This window comes from Pseudoliparis swirei, chromosome 24 (assembly GCF_029220125.1).
Source record: "Pseudoliparis swirei isolate HS2019 ecotype Mariana Trench chromosome 24, NWPU_hadal_v1, whole genome shotgun sequence".
Taxonomy (NCBI): domain Eukaryota; kingdom Metazoa; phylum Chordata; class Actinopteri; order Perciformes; family Liparidae; genus Pseudoliparis; species Pseudoliparis swirei.
This window is the reverse complement of record NC_079411.1, coordinates 11,095,387-11,115,782: the sequence shown is the minus strand read 5'-3', so window position 1 is coordinate 11,115,782 and position 20,396 is coordinate 11,095,387. Positions and strand designations below refer to the sequence as shown.

At 37.9% G+C, this 20,396-nt stretch overlaps 2 protein-coding genes across 2 annotated transcripts; one reads left to right on the top strand and one right to left on the bottom strand.

Annotated features, from left to right (window-relative positions):
- Positions 1–388: 388 nt before the first annotated feature.
- On the bottom strand, positions 389–8,893 carry gucy1a1 (guanylate cyclase 1 soluble subunit alpha 1). The gene is made up of 8 exons (XM_056408581.1): positions 8,531–8,893; positions 8,209–8,276; positions 7,775–7,863; positions 6,938–7,653; positions 5,135–5,620; positions 2,881–3,024; positions 1,824–1,978; positions 389–1,593 (listed from the first exon to the last, which is right to left on the bottom strand). The coding sequence occupies exons 1-8, from the start codon at positions 8,768–8,770 to the stop codon at positions 1,449–1,451; spliced, it is 2,043 nt and encodes a 680-aa protein (XP_056264556.1). The 5' UTR covers positions 8,771–8,893; the 3' UTR covers positions 389–1,448.
- Positions 8,894–12,118: 3,225 nt separating this feature from the next.
- On the top strand, positions 12,119–19,707 carry ufsp2 (ufm1-specific peptidase 2). The gene is made up of 12 exons (XM_056408589.1): positions 12,119–12,199; positions 12,361–12,451; positions 15,860–16,043; positions 16,129–16,195; positions 17,138–17,292; positions 17,441–17,633; positions 17,845–17,991; positions 18,107–18,271; positions 18,358–18,482; positions 18,560–18,636; positions 18,809–18,933; positions 19,013–19,707. The coding sequence occupies exons 1-12, from the start codon at positions 12,197–12,199 to the stop codon at positions 19,097–19,099; spliced, it is 1,419 nt and encodes a 472-aa protein (XP_056264564.1). The 5' UTR covers positions 12,119–12,196; the 3' UTR covers positions 19,100–19,707.
- Positions 19,708–20,396: the final 689 nt, after the last annotated feature.

Sequence of the window (20,396 nt, the reverse complement as noted above, 5' to 3'; positions counted from 1 at the left end):
GATCAGGTTTGTTTTTTTATGTAAAACCTTAATCTCAAAATAAATAAAAAACTACAGTAACGTTGTATTTTGCTCTAAAATGTAAGCAGCATAATATCTACAATATTGGTAAAATACAGGAGAATTGTAATTAAAGATATACCTGAGTAAATGTCCATCATTGCATATTGTATGACAAAATGTTTTAGTCAATAGCGTAATTTAACATTGCAAATATTTTATTACATATTATGATATTTCAAACACTGAAGAGTCACTTAGGTATGTTCATATAAGTATTTATTGTGCTTTGATTACATTACAATAATTATTAAAGCACATCAATATGAGGGATAGTAGAACATTCATTGTATTCTGGTTGTGTAATGTTCTCGCTGAATAGAAAAGGTACTATGAACCCAACGTTATACAGTATAAACATCTCTACAATGGGGGGGGGGGGGGGGGGAGGGGGAGTAAAACATACATGTATTTTACTTGTATTAGGAAAACACTATCTTTGAACACTATGTCTAATAAATGGAAGTCTCAGTTACATGTTATTACAAATATATATGGAGTTTGACCCCCAATCTTGTGGAATAAATTGACATGTAAATTAATATTAAACCATGTCAACAACAACAAAAAGCAGAGAGAACTAACATGAAACATCTGTGATCCCACATGGATAGTTCCCATAAGGCACCTAAATCTGTTCTGCATCACATCATTTGATTAGAGGAATGAATCTCAGTTTAAGAAGGCTGTATGTCTCCTAAATCTTTGAATAATTGTATCATTTGCTTCAGCTTTTTCAAATAATTTTTCCTTACATTTTCCACTGAAACACACAGTCATCTGAGTTTTAATCTTGATTTCTTCTTCCGTACAAACAGTCCAAGGTGCTTCCAGCAGTTATAGACAGGTATGAATGGACCAGCAAGATATGTACAGAAAATAATAAAATAAACCAATTTGTTTAGCAACATATCTTTGAAGATCAAAATGTATTTCTCTGTCATATTACAAGACAACATATGTAATTCTTTACAGAAAACCAGAATCATCTACGGACTTGCCATGAACAATAGAATACCATTTTGGTCACATTCAGCACATGTTTTATGTATGTTGTATCTCTTAATAAATGTTCAAATTGACAGAACAGTCGAAGAAAGCCACTTTTTACATCATATCTATATGCAGAGCTGACTAATTCTGGAAGAAACATAAAGGAAGTGAGTATTTCTCTGCGCTACAACTGTACAAATGGGTATTTGTACAGACAAAAGACTCATGTTTGACAGCAAACTGACATGTCTGTAATTAAGCAGCTCCAAGAGTTTGACTTAAAGGCTTGACAATATCATCAATATCTAAACAACCTCAACCAAAATATACACAGTGCTTGCACTGTGTTCAATGTATACGTTTACATTTCGTCATATCTAACGTTTTTGGGCTCTTTAGCAGCTTGACTTCCTCTCAGCGTCAATTTTGAAGGGCGCCTCCAAAAAGTAACAAACACCAGGGATGTCTTCTGGGAAGTTGGCCGGAAGCTCCTGTCGACTCCTGGGGACAAAGACAAACTCTGGCCGATCCTTTAGCAATCTGGGACAAAGAGCACACAAATAAAACATGACCCTAAAAACAACCTGGCAAATTATTTGACACAAGAGGAAACCCAGTTATGTTCTAAAAGTTAAACTCCCTGTCTAAAGCATGTTTATCTCTGCAACAACCACTTCTGGAAACATACAATATCATACAGTATTGGCTCATTAAATTCTCACATTTCATGCAGACATTTTTTGTAACCTGGATTGGCTATGTTATTTCACCTGTGGGTTGTTGGGCTGATGTGGATTTTACTCGGCAGGCTGCAGGATTCAAACTTGTTGGCCATTGTGACATTGTTCCCGAAAAGGCAGTAGCGCGGCATCCTCACCCCAACCACACCAGCCAGTACAGAACCAGTGTGGAGGCCAATACGCATCTATGGGAAAATGTATCAACATGATTCAGCCTTCAGCTTGTCTTTTATTCATCATTGGTGCTGTTGGAGTGTATGGAAGCCTTCCACTCCATGTTGTAACAATATATGACTGTACTTTTGGCACTGACACAAATACAGATCCTGTACTTCTTCAGGCATCTGCACATACTTTTCCACTGGTGATTTTTAATTTTCCGTAAGGGGGAGGGGGGTAATGTGCGTACAAATGTAGCAAAGTGCCAACATAGGCAGTGAAGTTAACTAACAGGTGGATGCAGAATATAAATTACTTTTAATAAAGAACTTTACAAAATTTTCTTCGTGTATTCAACTTTCTGAATCCATTTGCTACTGCAGCTACATGATTTTGAAAATTAACTATTTTCATCTATCATCCATAGAATAATTATAATTAATGGACCAATGTTGGTGCCAAGTACCGTCGCGGTTTTATTACATGAAGATACGTTTACAAAACATGTTGAGGTTAGAATTTTCTAAACACAAACACCTTAAAATATACCTGTAAATGACACAAATGTACTATCGATCATGCATGCATTATCAAGAACACATCTAAACTAAAGACAACGTACTTATTTATTGTGCACATTTGCATTGAATGGGAAACTGATTTCCCAACTTTAATGATGTTGTTAGCATCTTTTTAAAAGACAATGTCATGCAATTTGCCTTTTGGTGAATGTTATGTTCAATTATATAATAGATAATTACAAGACTTGAAACCCTGTTTACTGAGAGAAACTACTCCATTGGAGTAGGGATAGTTACTTTTGAAATGGAAGGCTTTTCTTTTTAAACCTAGAATATATGAACAGGCCTTTTAGAAGTTACATTAAGTTGATAAATGAGTATTTTGTTAATCAATTCTTCACCCATACCTGTATTTGTTCTCCAGTTGGCGTCATAACTTCGTTTGAAAGCTCCATCATCTTTAAGGCCATAAGTGCAATTTGGACAGCATGAGTCTCGCTCTCCTTGTGTAGGCCACCAGCTACACAGTACGCATCACCAATGGTCTCCACCTAAATGCAGTAGATGATCATTACAAACTAATAAGACAACATAACTTGCGCAAACTCATAAAATGTGAAAAAGACATTCATCAAAATCTCTTCACAATCTGACTTGCTCTACATTGTGCAGCAGAAGAAAAAGTGCTAAAAACTGAGGAATAATACAACTTAAATTATAATAGTACTTGATCCCTGGTTGTATTAATAAGTCCAAAAGGGTTTTTGTCTTCTTCTTCTTCTTCTTCTACTCTGTACCTGTAAATCTTGACTGGAGAGCACTAAACAGCTCTGTGACAGATACAGAGTGAGACTATTTTTAGGCTAATACATGTGGAGTGGAAACAGGGTCCTGAAGGAACCTCTGACTTCCTAGCGTTTTACGAGATATTTGTCAAACATGCTGCTCTTTCTGTTATGCTTCTATGACACTTTGATTACATTATCCAACCTCCCTGTAGATTAGCAGCCTTTGGCAGACAAAAGAGTAGTTGGTTGAGCTTTAGTCTCAGTTTGTTTGTTTAACCTGTTAAGGCATAGTGTATTATTATATATATACATATATACATATATATGTATATATATATATATTCATATATATATATATAGGCAAATTATTTAATTCCCTGATTTACGAAAAAGGTTTTTGGGTGAAAAGACAGAAAAGTTCCTCCTTTTTAAAAACCTGTGAGCTACTGTAGTTTTTGAATTCTTAACGTTTTTATATAGGTTTTTGTGCAAGCTTCAGTTACCTTTGAAAAACGATGATAAAAAGACAGTTTATGTGTTTCTAATTATAGCTGTAAGGCCATAGCTACTGGACTCTTAAGGATACCGAGGTTGTGTCCTTTATAATGCTTCTGGGAATTTAAGGAGTTTTGAGGCTGATTCTTGTCATTTTTTGGTCAAAATCTATGAGAACATAAATATCACAATATAAGAAGATTTCTTTTTGTATCTCCCATCACAATTACATACAGGACTGTCTCAGAAAATTAGAATATTGTGATGAAGTTCTTTATTTTCTGTAATGCAATTAAAAAAACAAAAATGTCATGCATTCTGGATTCATTACAAATCAACTGAAATATTGCAAGCCTTTTATTCTTTTAATATTGCTGATTATGGCTTACAGCTTAAGAAAACTCAAATATCCTATCTCTAAATATTAGAATATCATGAAAAAGTATACTAGTAGGGTATTAAACAAATCACTTGAATTGTCTAATTAACTCGAAACACCTGCAAGGGTTTCCTGAGCCTTGACAAACACTCAGCTGTTATAAATCTTTTTTTTTACTTGGTCTGAGGAAATATTAAAATTTTATGAGATAGGATTTTAGAGTTTTCTTAAGCTGTAAGCCATAATCAGCAATATTTAAAAAAATAAAAGGCTTGCAATATTTCAGTTGATTTGTAATGAATCCAGAATGCATGACATTTTTGTTTTTTTAATTGCATTACAGAAAATAAAGAACTTTATCACAATATTCTAATTTTCTGAGACAGTCCTGTACTCTACCTGGCAGTGTGGCAGTGCAGAGATGTCATTAGATAAACATTTGGGGAGTACACATTTACAAAGAATATAATTGACTGTCTGAAATGTGATTTATTAAAATACACTGGCAACAGGGTATCCAAACCATACGATAAAAACTGATTTGGCAAAAGATGTAGAAGAAAATAATATTTAAAAGGGTGTACATTTAATTTTATTGTGGTAAATTGCCTAAAAGTATTACCAATTCTTAGATTGAAGATTGAATGAAATCAAATACTGGGATGTTAAAAGTGTCTTAGTATTGTCCCACTTCATTCACACTTTGTCATACGAAACATAATAGTTTGGCATAATGGCAAGAATGTTCACCGATTGATGGTGCTTGGTTCCTGACCTTTCATACTAAAGGCTTTTGTTACTAAAACCTAAATTACATTTCAACATTTTGTTCCTAAGTGTATGATTGTAACTTTCTAATGTCAGCTACTTCTGAACTTCTGAATTGTCTTATATATTCTCAACACAGCAGTTGCAAAAGATAAAAAGAAAAAAAGCATAGGTTAAAGGGTTAACTTTGACATCAGCTCAAAATAATGCTCCTTTATTCCAGTAACCTACCTTATAAACGTCAAGCTCTCCACACTCGTGGTCAAACCGGGTGTACAACTCACTGAGCATGGTTATCACTTGCATCGGGGTACAGCGCGAGCAAACGGCAGTGAAGCCTACAATGTCAGAGAAGAGCATTGTGACTCGGTCAAACTTCTTGGCCCGCACTGTTTGGCCCTGCCACAGCTGCTGTGCCACAGTTCCAGGAAATATGGAGAAGAGGAGGTCAACTGTCTTCTTCTTCTCCTCCTCCAGTGCATGGTGAGCGTGCTCTAAGGCTGCCTTGGCCTTCCCCAGACGCTTCTTCAAACCATCCTGGGCTTTGGCCTGTTCACCCACCAGCACTACATCACGCAGTGCGTTATGAATAGGGATGTCTGACAGGTAGAGGCCGCGGCCTGTTAGCTCCTCCAGCTTGTCCACACACGGTGAGCCCAAGAACAAGATGACGTTGGACTCTGAAACATAGATCATCTGACCCTTGAGGTCCATGAGCTGAAACAAAATCAAATCAAATGATGAATAATTTTAATTTTTTCCACCAGCTGTCAGTCAAAACAATAAACAATGTCAAAATGGATATTTATGTTCTAGTGGATAAAAATAAATCCCATCTAACCTAAATCAGTTATTTACTGGTCCCAACAACTATTGGAAGGATTGCCATTCAATTTTGTAAAGACATTCATGATTCCCAGACGATAAAACCTTCTGACTTTGGGGATCCGACGAGTTTTCCTTTGACGTGACACTTGTGGTTTGAAGTGAAATGTCTCAACAACTTTTTGGGAATTTGGTGCAGATGTTTCTTTTTTAAACTAGATGATCTCCTGACCTTTCATCGAGCCCCATTATGAGGTCAAAGTTTAATTCCAGGCTCGAATTTTCGACATTTCCATCAACATCAAATGTCTACAGCTAACTTTAACATTGGCCTGCCAATACCTGAACAAGGTAGTTAAAATGGCAAACATTGTGACATCCTCATCACTATTTAGGACTGGCTTTAATGATAAATTATACAGGCGCAATTACACACCTAATTTCTCATATTACTGACTCCTTAAATACTTCCAGTATTTAAGGATTCAGTATTGTAACCAAAGACTATTTTGAGCAAATACTTCCTACTTTGTTCTTATTATTCTGACACCCCCTTGTGCTAGTGATTAAATATACTTCACCTTGACTGCAAAAGATCAGCGATGTTTTTGGACCTTATCTTTTATCACACTTTCTCACAGAGCCACACTTATGAGTATTTTGAAATGTGTCACATAATGACTGTAGAATGTACATTTCAGTCAGTAAGTCATGTGTGTGAGTACTGGACTTCAACTGAGTAATACATCATGAACCCTGGATGCAAGAGACTGAGACCCTTACTGATATTTACCTGTTTTAAATGCACTCTGTAGCTATAGTAAAACTAGCGCTGGAAGACTTGTGTTGTAGTAAGTAGAAGCATCACTGGCTGAATGTTACTACTGCCATGTTTACTTACTGATATAAATATATGTTTCTCATCATGACGACCAATTGCTGTACACCCTCACATAAATAGCATGAGCATGACTGCCTTTGATGGATGAAATGGTTTGACATTTGCTTCTGATCTCCGTTAGGGGTACAGTGTTGATCTCTACCTGAGGCCAAGTGCACCGAGTATAACACTAATAAGCTCTGCTGCTTATAAATAGCATCATTTTTCCTTTCTACTTTACTATCAAGACAATGACCAGAGGACATTTTCCGCCTCATTAGTCAGTGACGTCACTTTTCAAGTTATATCTCCCAGACATGTTGACATACCTTCCCTGTGTTATCTGTGATGGAGACTTCATGCTTGATCCGAATGATAAACTGAGTGTTGAGCATGGTCAGAATACCTTGAAAGCTACATTTGATCTGGGGAGAGACAATAGAAAAATTTTCTTGGAAGGCAGAGGACCTCCTCAGTCCGTCCTTCTTGAGCAGCCTCTTCCTGAGCCCGTGTCCTATTTGTACCAGAACCAAGTCCTGGTCCAGAATCAGATGGAAAGGGAAGATGGTGGAGAACAGAGAGCTAGGAAGGGTCCCAGCTGAGGTAGCCCGCAGCGGACTGGGGCTCAGATGTTTAGCATCCTTTACCACAACTGTGTACAGAAGACTCGACTCCGGGCTGAACTGCAAGATGCTGTCTTTTGCCCCACCGGGGTCAATCAACACATCCACAGTGGTGTGATACAGCAGGCGGGCAGCAGCTTTGATGACTCCAGGGAAGAAGAGCTCAGTGGTCGGGCGGGGATTGAAGAAATAGACAGTAAGCAGACCTGCATCCTTGTCTAAGCACAGTACCGAAGATTGGTTTACACAATCTCCTCTGTCCGGGTTGGGCGGCGTGCTGCTCTGTTTCAACAAGACATTGAAGCTGTTGAGGAAGTCGTGGAGAGCTCCCCCCACCACCCTCAAAATGTGTCTGTCCTCCTCGTAACACATGTTGAAGAGCTCCTCGCCAAGAGCAACTTTCAAATCTTCCATCTGGATTTCTGTCGGACAGATGAAAGGAAACAGGTGAAGATGTGAAGTCCACAAGTACCGTATTTTAAATTCAGAATATAAAAATAAAAATTGTATATCTAATTATTTGCATTTCAGATTTGGCATTACCTGTTTTGGTTGAGTACATGTTCATCATTTCCACTAAATGTTCCGGCTCATCAGTGCAACTGTGACAGTCTGTGTGAGAAATTATTGGACTGCGAAACACAAATATCCAAGTCAGACATAAATCACTCAGTGGACCATAATTTTGTTCAAAATATCTGACAAACTACCTTTCATTTGTATTATCAGATAATCCATCAAACATTTTCGATGTTGATAATCTGCAATGACCTTATGTTTGAATTGATACTTTAATTATCTGCTTGCCATTTTTTATATATTTTTAAGGGACTCTCTACCTCCAGCTGTCCATAGCAGTGTGCATTACACATTATTGTTAGTCAAAATACATTTGTAAGAGATATTGATTAATATTTTATAGCCGATACCATATGCAGCAGCAGTAGCAGTAATTCAAAAATTAGTTGTGTAGTTACCTTTCAGAGTCCCTGGTTTGATCTGATAGTTTCATCATTCGTTGGAGGGCAGTGTGCAGTCTTTGAAACTGTATGACAAAGTGTTCAGCTATAGTTAAAGGTCATCGTCTGGCAAAGACTGAACAGCAGCTTGAAACGCAGGAATGCACACAAATAATATTGTTTTTTAAAGCAGGAATATCTTGATCTCAGGAATGATGTCTGGGCGTCGGGGCAAACATGCAACAAACACACACCTGTCGTCAAGCTGTCGTTTTTTTCATAAACATATGTGAAACACTGTAGTTCTTGCATGATGTGAATATCAACAAATGTAACTCACCTCGGGACATACCAATTTTCGTATGCTCTCCCCAAGTGTATGCAGGTTAACTTTGGCTCTGCTTGTCTTCTGTTGAGGTAGATCATCCCCTATTTTTCCGTGCACGTCCTTAGAAATAGGCAATAAATCCGCTGCGTCAGTTGAGCGCTCCTCAAAGTCTCCGAGCTCATTATTTTTGGCGCCGCTGGAGAATGGACACTCTCCAGATATCTTCAGCTCTTTCAGCTTCGCGCAGAACATCTCCCCTGCTGTATAGTCTCCTTGCTCTGCAGTTATTATCTAATTTCTGAGGGAGACAGTCCTGGTCGAGTAGCTGCGGTCTGTGGGAGAAATTCCATCATCTGGTGTGCTCATCCAAGGTACCTTTCTCCTAGCGATCCGCTGATTCAAATTATCAGCACCAAAGCCGGAGACCGCATACAATATTCATTGAAATCTGCACGGACAAATGATGGCAGTGAACTATCATTGCCAAAAGCCAATGAGAAACTGGAGAAAAAAGAGCAGTAGGCCAATCCATGCGCACATGGGGCTGGTATCGCTGAACAACCTATCAGCAATGAGAACTTATTTCCAGGCAACCCTTCGCATGCAGTGGGGGGTTTTCCATTTCGATTATCCTATTGAATGGTACCCAGCATACCAAAATGGTCAACAAACAATCATTATATTCACATTGGAGTTCTACGCTCGTGTGTGTGCCCGTGCTGGTCAATGATTTTTAGACTTTATGATGATATTGTTTTCTCCACACTTCTACAGAACTGTATATATATGTTTAAAATCTGTATTGTAGCCTACTTGGTTTTATCTAGTTATTCAAATAATATAGACTTAATGTATCTCTTCTCTTCTCTCTCTCTCACACACACACATACACACACACTTACATTACAACTTAGCTGCTGTATTTCCCATGTAAAATACCATTACATTGCCTGATGTTTAAAATTATAAATAACAAGGTTCCCCTACCGCTAGTGCTTTAAAAAAAAATACGTATAGCTTCTCAAATGAGGTAGTCATAAACATGTGCAATATATCATCACTGATAATATTATTGGTATTGTGTAGGGCTGCAAATAACCATGTCACTGTCAAATAATTCACTGGATATATTTGATCGCATATCCTTAAGGGACGTTTTCAAATTAGCCTATACTTGTTAAAGCCAAAGATGTTAAGTTTACAATTGTATAAGACCATAAAGCCAGAGCCAAATCATTTTGCGGATAATTTTTCCATTACAAATTAGTGAAAGGGAAACCACCAATTGTACCCATCAAAATCTGTTTACAGGTCATGGACAGTACTACCGCAAATGTGGTAAAAGCATAAACACTTTTTAATAAAGACATTTTCCTCACTAACATGTCTGTTTTGGTAAATTATTTGTCACAGAAAACACTGTGTGAGTTTAACTCCGAAGTGAAGCAGATTTGTTTTATATGAGAGCATCAAGGAAATGATGATTATAGACAACATGTTTTGAGTTCATTTAATAAAAATCCATGTCAAAAATAGATTTCATTGGCCGTGATGAGGCTAGAGCACTGGCTGTCGGCCTTGTTTGGTCTGAAAAGAGCATTCTCATATCTAACATAATACATCCATTTCAACTCTGAAATAATTAACAGCTTTGTCATTTGAGAGTGATCTCATTTCTTGCAGGATAACTCTGGATAAACAAGCTGCTTACATTGGCAGTCGTTCAACAAGGCCCTTGCAGGATGTTTTAACCACATGACAACACACAGTTTATAGGTTAGAGAATAAAGGGGGGAATCCTTTTATAGGCTCCAGGGTGGCCACCCTCAATGCAATTCATTAAACTGCTGATTTAGAGATGTCCAAGTTATTTTATCAGCGACACTTTGATAGTTCATTATGTTAAATGACGAGGCTATGGTCATCAAAGTCTGAATATGGAAGCTTTAGGTCTGTGGTAGCAAACAGCCAAATCTGTCCGACTAACAACATTTTGCTGCATGAAGTTTTCCATTTCCATTTTTCATATTTGTTGTATTTGTTTTATAAAATTGCAAATACAAGGCTTATGTAAATTATGTAATAAAACACCAAACAGTAGTCATGCTGTAGGACAAGTAATTATTGGAACAATAACCGCCAATGTTGAGGTCATGAGCTGGAAAGAGACTGCACCTTGAAACCATTAACAAATTAATCAAATTATAAACATTGCTTATTGCCATATCATGAATGTGCTTTTGTAATGTGAGTTTCCATGGTTGCTGCCATATTCAGTCACTGTACACTCATTCAAAGATCCTAAAATGTTGTTTATGAGAGAGAGATAGCTATATCTTACCACAAATCAAGCCCATCGCACTAAATCTACAGGAACTCAGCCATGAATTCAGACAGTTAAAATGCATATATTTTAGCTGCACTTAGTTTAACAAGAAATAAACCTTCATTTAGGCAGATGGCAACATTCTGGCACATAAATCACTTTAATAGATACTTACAGTAAACCTTTGGTAATGTTATGCACTCTGGCAGATTTAACAGTGGACATTTGGGCGCTATGGGACAAAACTGCTCCACCAAACTAGTGAGCACAGCAGATACATTTGTGCTTTCTTTGCCACATTTTCAAAATAACGGTAATTTCCAAAAATGTTTTAAAGTGCAGCAATTGTGTCCGTATGCTCATAAGTGCTAATACTACAAACAAGTCATGTGCACTGAACTGGCTGAGTGTGTTTATTCAAATTTGACTGACAATCTACTACATTGAGAAGATTGATTTGAAATGCGTGTGTGAGATGGGTTGTTTGAGCTCCCTGTTCTCCTAACAAACCACCAATGATTTTATAGAGAAGCTAGTGAAGCAATATCAGAACAAAACATGACTGACCTAAAATTAACCTACTTTTCAACATGTGCTTATTTGACTTTGTAATAAGACAAAAAACAATAGTTGATCATTTTGAACATATTAAACATGGTGTAACAGGGCAGGTTCTTTCATTTCCCCATGACGTCGTCGTTTACCCATAATTCATATGCTCAACGCTGTCCTTTGTTTAGGGAAAAGCAGTTCATTATGTACCGGCATTTGATTTATCTATATAAGTGCAGCGTTTCATGATGATTTTATTTTTCAGTTGTTAAAGTCAATGAGTCTTGGTGGTGAGGTGTGCTGCAAGCATAGAAGTTGGAAAGCTCCTACATGCGTAAGAGCTCCAGCATCTTTAATCCAGTGTCTGCTCCCACTGCCTGGCCGAGCATGCATGGCTGCAATGTTACAGCCTGAGGCAAACAATGCACCAAGAAACAGGGTTTTATGTATGTTATATTACTTGTTTTAGTATTTTATCACAACACTGTTTTTCGTAATTATCTGTTCACGGAAATATTGGCAGACAATTGAAAATATTTCTGAGTTCAATTAAACTAAAACTACAATGGCACACGTTGCAAAAGCACAGAATGTGGAAAAACAATACATTTCTACTAAGCAGAGGGTGTCACCGCAGTGGAACCCTGTAAAACTATCAATTACGAGTCCTCGTGAATGCAACATAAATGGGTGGGGCCAGTGTGGTCCAATAGAATGCAGCAGCCAGAGACACGTTGCAACAGACATGTCAGCCTCCACAGTGTAGAAAACAGGAGTTAGCTTCGTGATTGATTCCAACTATGGTAATTTTGTTTACTTATACACTATCTTTTCCTGTTCAGGTTTATGTTTTACAAGATGACTTACAGCTGACAGCAGCTCATCGCGTCCTTGTTTGTAGTCTATAGTAACGTTATAAACACGGCTTGGTTCTCTCACACTATTTACTTTCTTGTCATCACAGGTTGTTGCGGACTCGCAGTCCTCCGATACAGGGACCGTCCTTCGTGTCAGAGGGCCGCTGGAGTTCAAATGTCACCTGGACAGCACAGATGGTATGTTCAGAGATTTTTTTTTGCAGCTATGTATTTTAATATTCAAGTTGGATACTACACGGTTTTATACGAAGCAGTTTAAGTTGTACTAGCTAGCATGCTGTCAGTAACTAGAGTGCCTTCCTTCTGTGTCTTATCATTTCTATATTTCCAAAATGAGATACATCTACACAAAAAGGAAAGCCTCTCCAACCCCAATATGTAACTTTCCTAAAACTACCTGCAGGGCCTTGGCCATGGTTTTAGTTTTACTGAGTCTAACAGTCAGAAATCCTTCAGTGCAATTCCTGAATACATTTTGACACCCAAATATTTAGTAATAGGCCTGATAGAGTTCTAAAAACTCTCAACATGGTAACTGGACTTTCTGACCACAATCTAACTCTGGTAGCCAGGAAACTAACCAGCAAGCGGTTTAGGCCTTTGGTCAGGGAGGATGAATCCTTTAGAATTCCCAAAAGAAATCTAGATATCTTTCATCATACTCTTCAACTTATTGATTGGGATGATCTACTGTTGGGAATAGACATCGAGGAAGACAGTAAAACATTCTCAGATAAGTTGGAGAACACTATGAAGGATTTCAGTTGCAAATTTAGGCACAAACATATCAAACACTCTGTTCCTTGGATGAATGATGATATCTTAAAAATAATGAAAGAACGGGATTCTGCCTTAAAAACTGCAATTAAAAATAAATCGAGCCATGACAGACAACATTTTGCTATGCTAAGGAACAGAGTGGTAATGAAATTAAGAAAGGCTAAGGCAGATTTCTTCATGACTGTAATAGAAAAGCGAGAGGTAAAACTAAAATGGTCTGGGATCAGTTACACAAGCTAATGGGACATCCCAACAAAGTAAGGAAGCTGCAAGAACTTAACATTAATGGTAAACTGTCAAATAATCCAGTTGAAATAGCAAAAGCTTTCAATCACTATTTCATTGATTCTGTTGCCACCATTGCTAAATGTTTCTCCCTGAGATTAGACCTGTCTGTACAGTAAATACATTGGAGCCAACTTTCATCATAAGAAGTGTCACTCACTCAGACGTCACAAGAATAATCAGTTTTCTTAAACCATCCAAAACTAAAGATACATTTGGTATGGATGCCGTTATGCTCAAAACTCTTACCAAAACACTAATAAATCCCATCAGCAATATCATCAACCTCTCAATCTCTCAGAACATGTTTCCCAGTGTTTGGAAGTCGGCTGCTGTTATTCCAGTATTTAAAGAAGGAGATCGCCTTTCTCCCTCTAATTACAGACCAATCAGTATCCTGCCCACAATATCAAAAGTTGCAGAGAAGTTGGTAGCTGAGCAAATGATCTGCCATTTGAAAAACAGTCCCTTTGCCCTTCATCCAATGCAATTCGGCTTTAGAGCCAATTATTCCACTGAGACGGCCACCTGTTTCTTTACCGAAAAAATAAAATTTCTACTGGACAAAGGGGGTGTTGTTGGAGCTGTGTATCTTGATCTCAAGAAGGCATTTGACACTGTAAATCATAGTATTCTTTTGTCCAAATTGCACAGTTACAACTTCTCCTCAGGTACACTTAAATGGATGGAATCATATTTGCTTAATAGGTCACAGTCTGTCCAAATTCAAAAACATCAATCCGCTGCCCTCCGCTTGTCCACAGGTGTCCCACAAGGATCTGTCCTGGGCCCATTATTATTTTCCTTATATATTAATGATCTGCCATCAGTTTGTCCTCATTCCAATATTCAAATGTATGCCGATGACACCGTCATTTATCTGCATGGCAGCAATTTGGGAGATGTAGCAAAAGAACTCACTACATCCATGGCTAATGTGACTACTTGGTTAACGCAATGTTGTTTACAACTCAATATATCCAAAACTGTGTGTTTTTTACCAAAAGAAACTGATAGTGTAGAACCGGATGTTTTTGTATCTGGGGAGAGGCTAAAGGTTGTATCTGAATACAAGTACCTGGGAGTACTTTTTGATTCAAATCTGTCTTTCAAATCACAGGTGAAAAAAGTTTGTAATCGGGTAAAATTCAATCTATCCAATTTCCGATTCTCGCGCAACTACATGTCAACAGAGGCAGCTAAAACATTCATGCATTCAATGGTTATTTCCCATATCACCTACTGTTTAACAACCTGGTCACATGCTAGTGCCACTACGCTCAAACCATTACAGTCATTATACAAGCGTACACTCAAAACTCTTGATAAAAAAAGTTCTGTCTCATCACTGTCCTATTCTAAAAAATACAACTTGCTTAGTTGGGATAACTTGATTAAATATGTGCACGTCTGTCTGATGTACAAAATCATACATGGATTGACCTCTCCTCCTCTCAAACAATTTGTCACCACACGAACTGGATATCGGCTCACAAGAGGTGCAGCAAGAGGGATTGTATCGTCCCTCTCAGGAAAAGTGCTTTTAGTCATGCTGCTTTCTCAGTACAAGCAGCAGTTCACTGGAACTACATTCCAGGATCTATCAGAGAGCTACAATCATTCAACTCTTTTAAAGCAGAAACAAAGAAATGGTACATTACTACCCAGCTCTGTCAGCACTAGACTGTAACTACCTCCTCCATCTGTCCAGGTTGGACTTTCATTTTGTCTGTCTGTCAGTTGTTGTCTGTCTGTTGTCCGGTCTCTGTATGTCTTGACTTGCTGGTCGGTCGTTTACTCCACCTGCGTGTCTTCTCTTGTCGTTCACCTGTTTGCAGTTGTATGTCACATTTAGTCTGTAAGCTTTTATGTTGTATCTCTGACATTATGTTTTTATTCTGTCCATTTTAACATTGTTCTCCCCTATTTTATTTGCTTTATCTGTAGATTGTATTTGCAATCTTATGTTTTTAGGTTTGTTCTTAACATCAGCAACATTGGGACTACAGATGAAAAATAGCCTCTTGGCTAACTCTGGCACATTTACTGCAATGTTTTTATCAATGTGCACTGTCCCTTATTAAATAAACCATAAAAAAAAAAAAAAAAAAAAGAAGTTAAATATAGTTTAATGGTGCACATTTGATTTCCCTGCACGAATGCCTTAATGCTGTTTCAAAGCCTTTCCGATAATGCCAGGAATAGATTTTTTTTTGAATTGGAAATAATTTTAACTTACCAACTTGAACAATTAAAAAAACCATACGATGTAAATTGTAGAATGGGAAATTAAATGTACCTTAAACAAATCAAGGGCTTTGGTAAACCTCATGGTAATATTCAAGTTGTGCTAATTAGATAAAGATGAATACACATTCTTAAAGTACACATACAAAAAACTGGTTGTTTAAAAATATGTTTACAAGATCAAATGCATGAAGAATACATATGGCAGAAATCATAATACAATATACAATGTAGTAATTGGCAATGGACTGATATTCTCTATGTGTCTTTCAGCACGGCTCGTGCACAAAGTCATCTCGAGAACATTCGAGACACTTCAATCTCAGGTGAAATCTGAATCATGTGTTCTAACAGTCTGTGACAGTCCTGTTATTATTTGGCCAAACAGAGGTGTTTATGCAATACCTGAAGAAATAACTCCAAACACACTCTGTGAAGATATACATCAATGGATTCAGTAAGTTCGCTTTTTTGGGGGGTTTGACATCCTCAACTTTTTCTTTCTTTGTCTGAATTCACATTAACTTTTTTATTAATTTCAGGTCCGATGAAAGAGAGGCTGCTGGCAAGAGATCTGCAAAAAAGAAAAGCAAAAAATGTTCAGCAGCAGTATGTACATGTGATATTTATTACGATTTTTTTTTCTTTCTCATTAACTGTACCACTAGTATTCCCCATATGAACCACTGGGTATCCGCTTCAACGTCTTAGCAGTGTTTTGTATTTTAGATGTAACTAATTTTCTCGGTCAATTGACTAATGCCTTGCTCTGTAAAGTGTGAAAAACACAGTTTTCAGTTTCCTAGAGCTAAAGTTGAGGCCTTTATATGTTGTCTTTTATTTGACAAATAGTCAAAAATCCAAAGATATTCAGTTTTGTTTGGTGAAAATTTAACAATGCAGAGAATGGTTTGTGTGCATCCAACTTTGGGTAATGAGCCCAGCATGGTGTTACTCCACCTCTCTTCCCCACATATGTGACACAAATCCACAATCCCTGTGTCAGGAGGTCACAATCTCATCTATTCAGCCTCTGGGGCTACACTGGCGGGTAGCCACTGCTCTGCAGTGATATTAACACAGGCCGTTCTATTTTTTTACGTTACTTATCTACGGATAACATTTTTTGTGTGAAGTAAAATCAACGAATAATGTTAAGCGCCTTCCAGACGTTGTTAGCCCACACTGCAGATGAATTGTATCATCGATACAGTATTTCCACTTGTGGCCTCTATCAGGGTGCAGTTTCTCAAAAGCTCACGGTGATGTCTTGCTTTGTCCAACCAACAGTCCCAAACCTCAATGTATTCAGATTACTATCACAGAAGTGAAAGGAAAAAACGCAAATACTCATATGAGAAGCTAAAAGCAGTTATTATTTGAGCTTTTTTGATAATTACATGACATAATCAATTTAATTCTAAAAATAGTTGCAGGTTAATTATCTGTCGGTTGATTAATTGTTTCAGCTCTAAAACTAATCATTTTCACCTATGCCTTATTGACTTTATGATGCCTGAGCTTGAATGTGAATTAATTTTTGTCATTCAGAGTATTATTAACCTTCGTCTAATGATGGAGGTGACGAAGACAGGCCCCCTCTCAGCCCCAATCCTCAGCAGAACAGTCCAGAAATCCCACTTCCTGTCTACAACTTTTCCTGTGGATTGCGTCATCCGTACCACCTTCAATGAAACAATCAAAGAGTAATGGCATACCTTAAAATTGTTTTATATTACTAACCAAGCTCTGAAACCTCACTGCATTAATGCGAGTAAACTTAAACTCACCATCACCACCTGCTATACCATGAATATTTTGCTCACTGTGAACGTTTTTCTTCTGGCCTTGCAGTGCCTTTGAGCGCCTGTTGAAGGCGCTAACTCATCAGCTGTGTGAGATGGAGAATGTGACCTTGCAACACATTAAGGGGACCACGCTCCTGGTACCTGAACCAATCCACTTCCTCCTTCCAGAGCCAAAAGGGCTAGTGACTGTGGTTTACCCTGCAGGAGTGCCTGACAACCAACTGGAGATGAAACGTAAGGTAAACAGAGTCTTTTAAATTCCCAAATATAAAAGCCACATGGAGCATATAGGGGAATCCTCAGGTTCAGGCTATGGATCCAACTCCTTGTACTTGCATGAAACACTGCTGTAATTAAAGCATGGAATTGTCTTTGCTTAACTACTGATATATGTTCTTATTTTAAACACCTTTGTTTTCATTTTATTGGACCCAAACGCTGTCTAAGTAGGAACTGCATCAACAGTTTGAGCTACCAGATGACTGGCCCTATTTTAGAAGAGCCAATGCTTACCACTTTCCCAATGAGCCCTACAATGATGGTTACCTCCGAAACCCTCATCTGGACCTCACACATCCCACACTGGACAATGGAAAGGTTTGTCTTATCACTAGATAAATCTGTCACTCTATCTCCTCTTTTGAATATGGATATTGAGACATACTCTGCATGGAATCACAATATTGTCTTTAAAAGTGTGACTTTTCTCAAGGTGTACTTGGTCCAGGGGTTCTACAGCTATCACCACTACATGCAGGACCGTATGGATGACAATGGCTGGGGCTGTGCTTATCGCTCCCTCCAGACCATCTGCTCCTGGTTCCAGCAACAAGGCTACGTAGAGCGGGCCGTGCCCACTCACAGAGAGATCCAACAAGTACAGTAGTGGTCCAGTAAATATGACTATAACAATACCATGGAAATATCCAAGTGGTTTCTTTCAATGGGTTCTCACCTTTTCAGGCTTTACTGGATGTTGGAGACAAACAGGCATCCTTTGTTGGATCACGCCAGTGGATTGGATCCATTGAGGTTCATGCTGTTCTGAACCAGCTGCTTGGGGTCACTTCCAAGATCATGTTTGTGAGGTCTGTTGTACAATGTCTTTGGATACCAACTTGTGTGATGATGGATTTATCTGATGTTAAATGCTTGTTCTCTTTAGTCAAGGTTCTGAGCTGGCATCCAAAGGCAGAGAACTCGCCAACCACTTCCTTACTGAAGGGACTCCCATCATGATTGGTAAGCTATCTGAAAGGTTTTCGGAATTCCTAAACTATACTTCAAGCATTTAGACGTGTAATTCAACTGTCACAGCGCTACCAAACTTTAAAACCCAAAATGTGGTTTTAAAGGTTTTTCCTAAGATCCATACAAGGTATCTTTTCATGTCCATTTTTTCTGTGTTGTGCAGGGGGGGGAGTATTAGCTCACACTATTCTAGGTGTGGCATGGAGTGAGACCAGCGGGCAAATCCGCTATCTCATCCTAGATCCACATTACACAGGAGCAGAGGACTTGCAGGTTATTACAGACAAGGTAACGGTTAAATTTCTCTCTGTAAAGTACACATTTTTACATACTCTGTTGAATGTGATATGAATATTATCTTTCCCAGGGTTGGTGTGGCTGGAAAGGACCGGATTTTTGGGATCAGATTGCGTATTATAATCTCTGTCTTCCTCAGAGGCCCAAGGTCATCTGAGCTCTCACAACCTTTCAGACAGACACCATCTGACATTGGTAAAGCATTTGCAAAAGGAGAGTCATTGCACATTTTAGTCATTTCTGTAATGATGTCAAATTTAGTTTTTTGTCGAGTGCTACATAAATCATTGTCTGGAAACAAAGGCACAACAAGGGATGGTTGTCATTTGGTATTGAAAAGAGAAATGTATCATATGTCCGCAAATATGTTTAATAATACAAAGGCTGGTGAAATATGTATACTAAAATGTCTCATTTCATTCAGAAAGGCATCCAGGTCAACAGAGTTTTATTATTGCTGTGTTGTAAGTAGACACATGGATGATATTACAATTAATTATACTGTAGAGTATATTCTGTCCTCAATTTTACTTCATTCCTTATTACAATTTATTTTTATTTACACTAAATGATCAGCCGATTTGGCTATTTTCCAAGCGAAAATGCTAATAATTTACTTATTCAAGCTTTACTGAATATAAGAATTGGATACTTTGTCATGGAATTTCTTTGGGTTTTAGACTGTTAGTTCAATGAATGTTGTATTAATTTGTAAACAGAATATAAATTGAATTTGTTGGTGAATAAATTATAATGAAATCCTCATTTAGCTGTGGAGGCCCTGGAAACATTTTAAGACCCCGTAGCGGCCTTGGTCCCACTGTCAGAACTATCTGTTTGTTCCTGAAGGCAGCTTTGTCTCACACAGCAGATTATTAAAAAACAATCACTTCTTGTAATTGAGTTTTGACAGCCAGTCAGTTGTCAGAGTCAAATGGAAGCTTTTCTCTTCTCACTCAACATAATGAAATGTAGAATTTTCTAAGGTCCGTCTAGCTAAGATGGGACAGTTCATTTTCCAGAAACTTATTGTCACTCTTTGTGATTTCATCTTCATGGGCTGATTGTCTAGCTATGGGACTGCCACAGAAATAACCCCCATTCAATCCCCATCTCTACCCATCCTGCATAGGCATGTAAATTCTATGCAAGTGACCAGACATAGGTTTATAAGATAGATTCACCCCAGACCTATTGTCCTAGGACATTGGCATTTCATTAGTGTGTTTCACTTTTACGTCTAACAATGTTATTAAGAGAAAACCCGTGACAAATTATAATGTCAGGGGACGCGCCTTCAGATAATCCCCTTCTTGTTAATGGGTATGCACTAGGGGGAGCAGTTACTTTGGCATAAAAGATCCCAAAGGACAAACTAAATAGCTTATTGTCTATTCCTCTCAATTCTAATTATTGATGTGTTTAAGTTGTTTAAAACTTTAGCTGAAAAAGAT

What these genes read in the sequence shown, in the direction of transcription:
- gucy1a1 (XM_056408581.1), bottom strand. Translation starts at nt 8,770, where the DNA reads ATGTTCTGCGCGAAGCTGAAAGAGCTGAAGATATCTGGAGAGTGTCCA. An exon ending in CAAACCAGGGACTCTGAAAG is followed by an intron (nt 7,864 to 8,208) that starts GTAACTACACAA and finishes TGTGTTTCGCAG; the next exon opens with TCCAATAATTTCTCACACAG. An exon ending in CAACTGGAGAACAAATACAG is followed by an intron (nt 1,979 to 2,880) that starts GTATGGGTGAAG and finishes ATTTTCCCATAG; the next exon opens with ATGCGTATTGGCCTCCACAC.
- ufsp2 (XM_056408589.1), top strand. An exon ending in AGGGACTCCCATCATGATTG is followed by an intron (nt 18,637 to 18,808) that starts GTAAGCTATCTG and finishes TGTGTTGTGCAG; the next exon opens with GGGGGGGAGTATTAGCTCAC. An exon ending in TGCAGGTTATTACAGACAAG is followed by an intron (nt 18,934 to 19,012) that starts GTAACGGTTAAA and finishes TATCTTTCCCAG; the next exon opens with GGTTGGTGTGGCTGGAAAGG.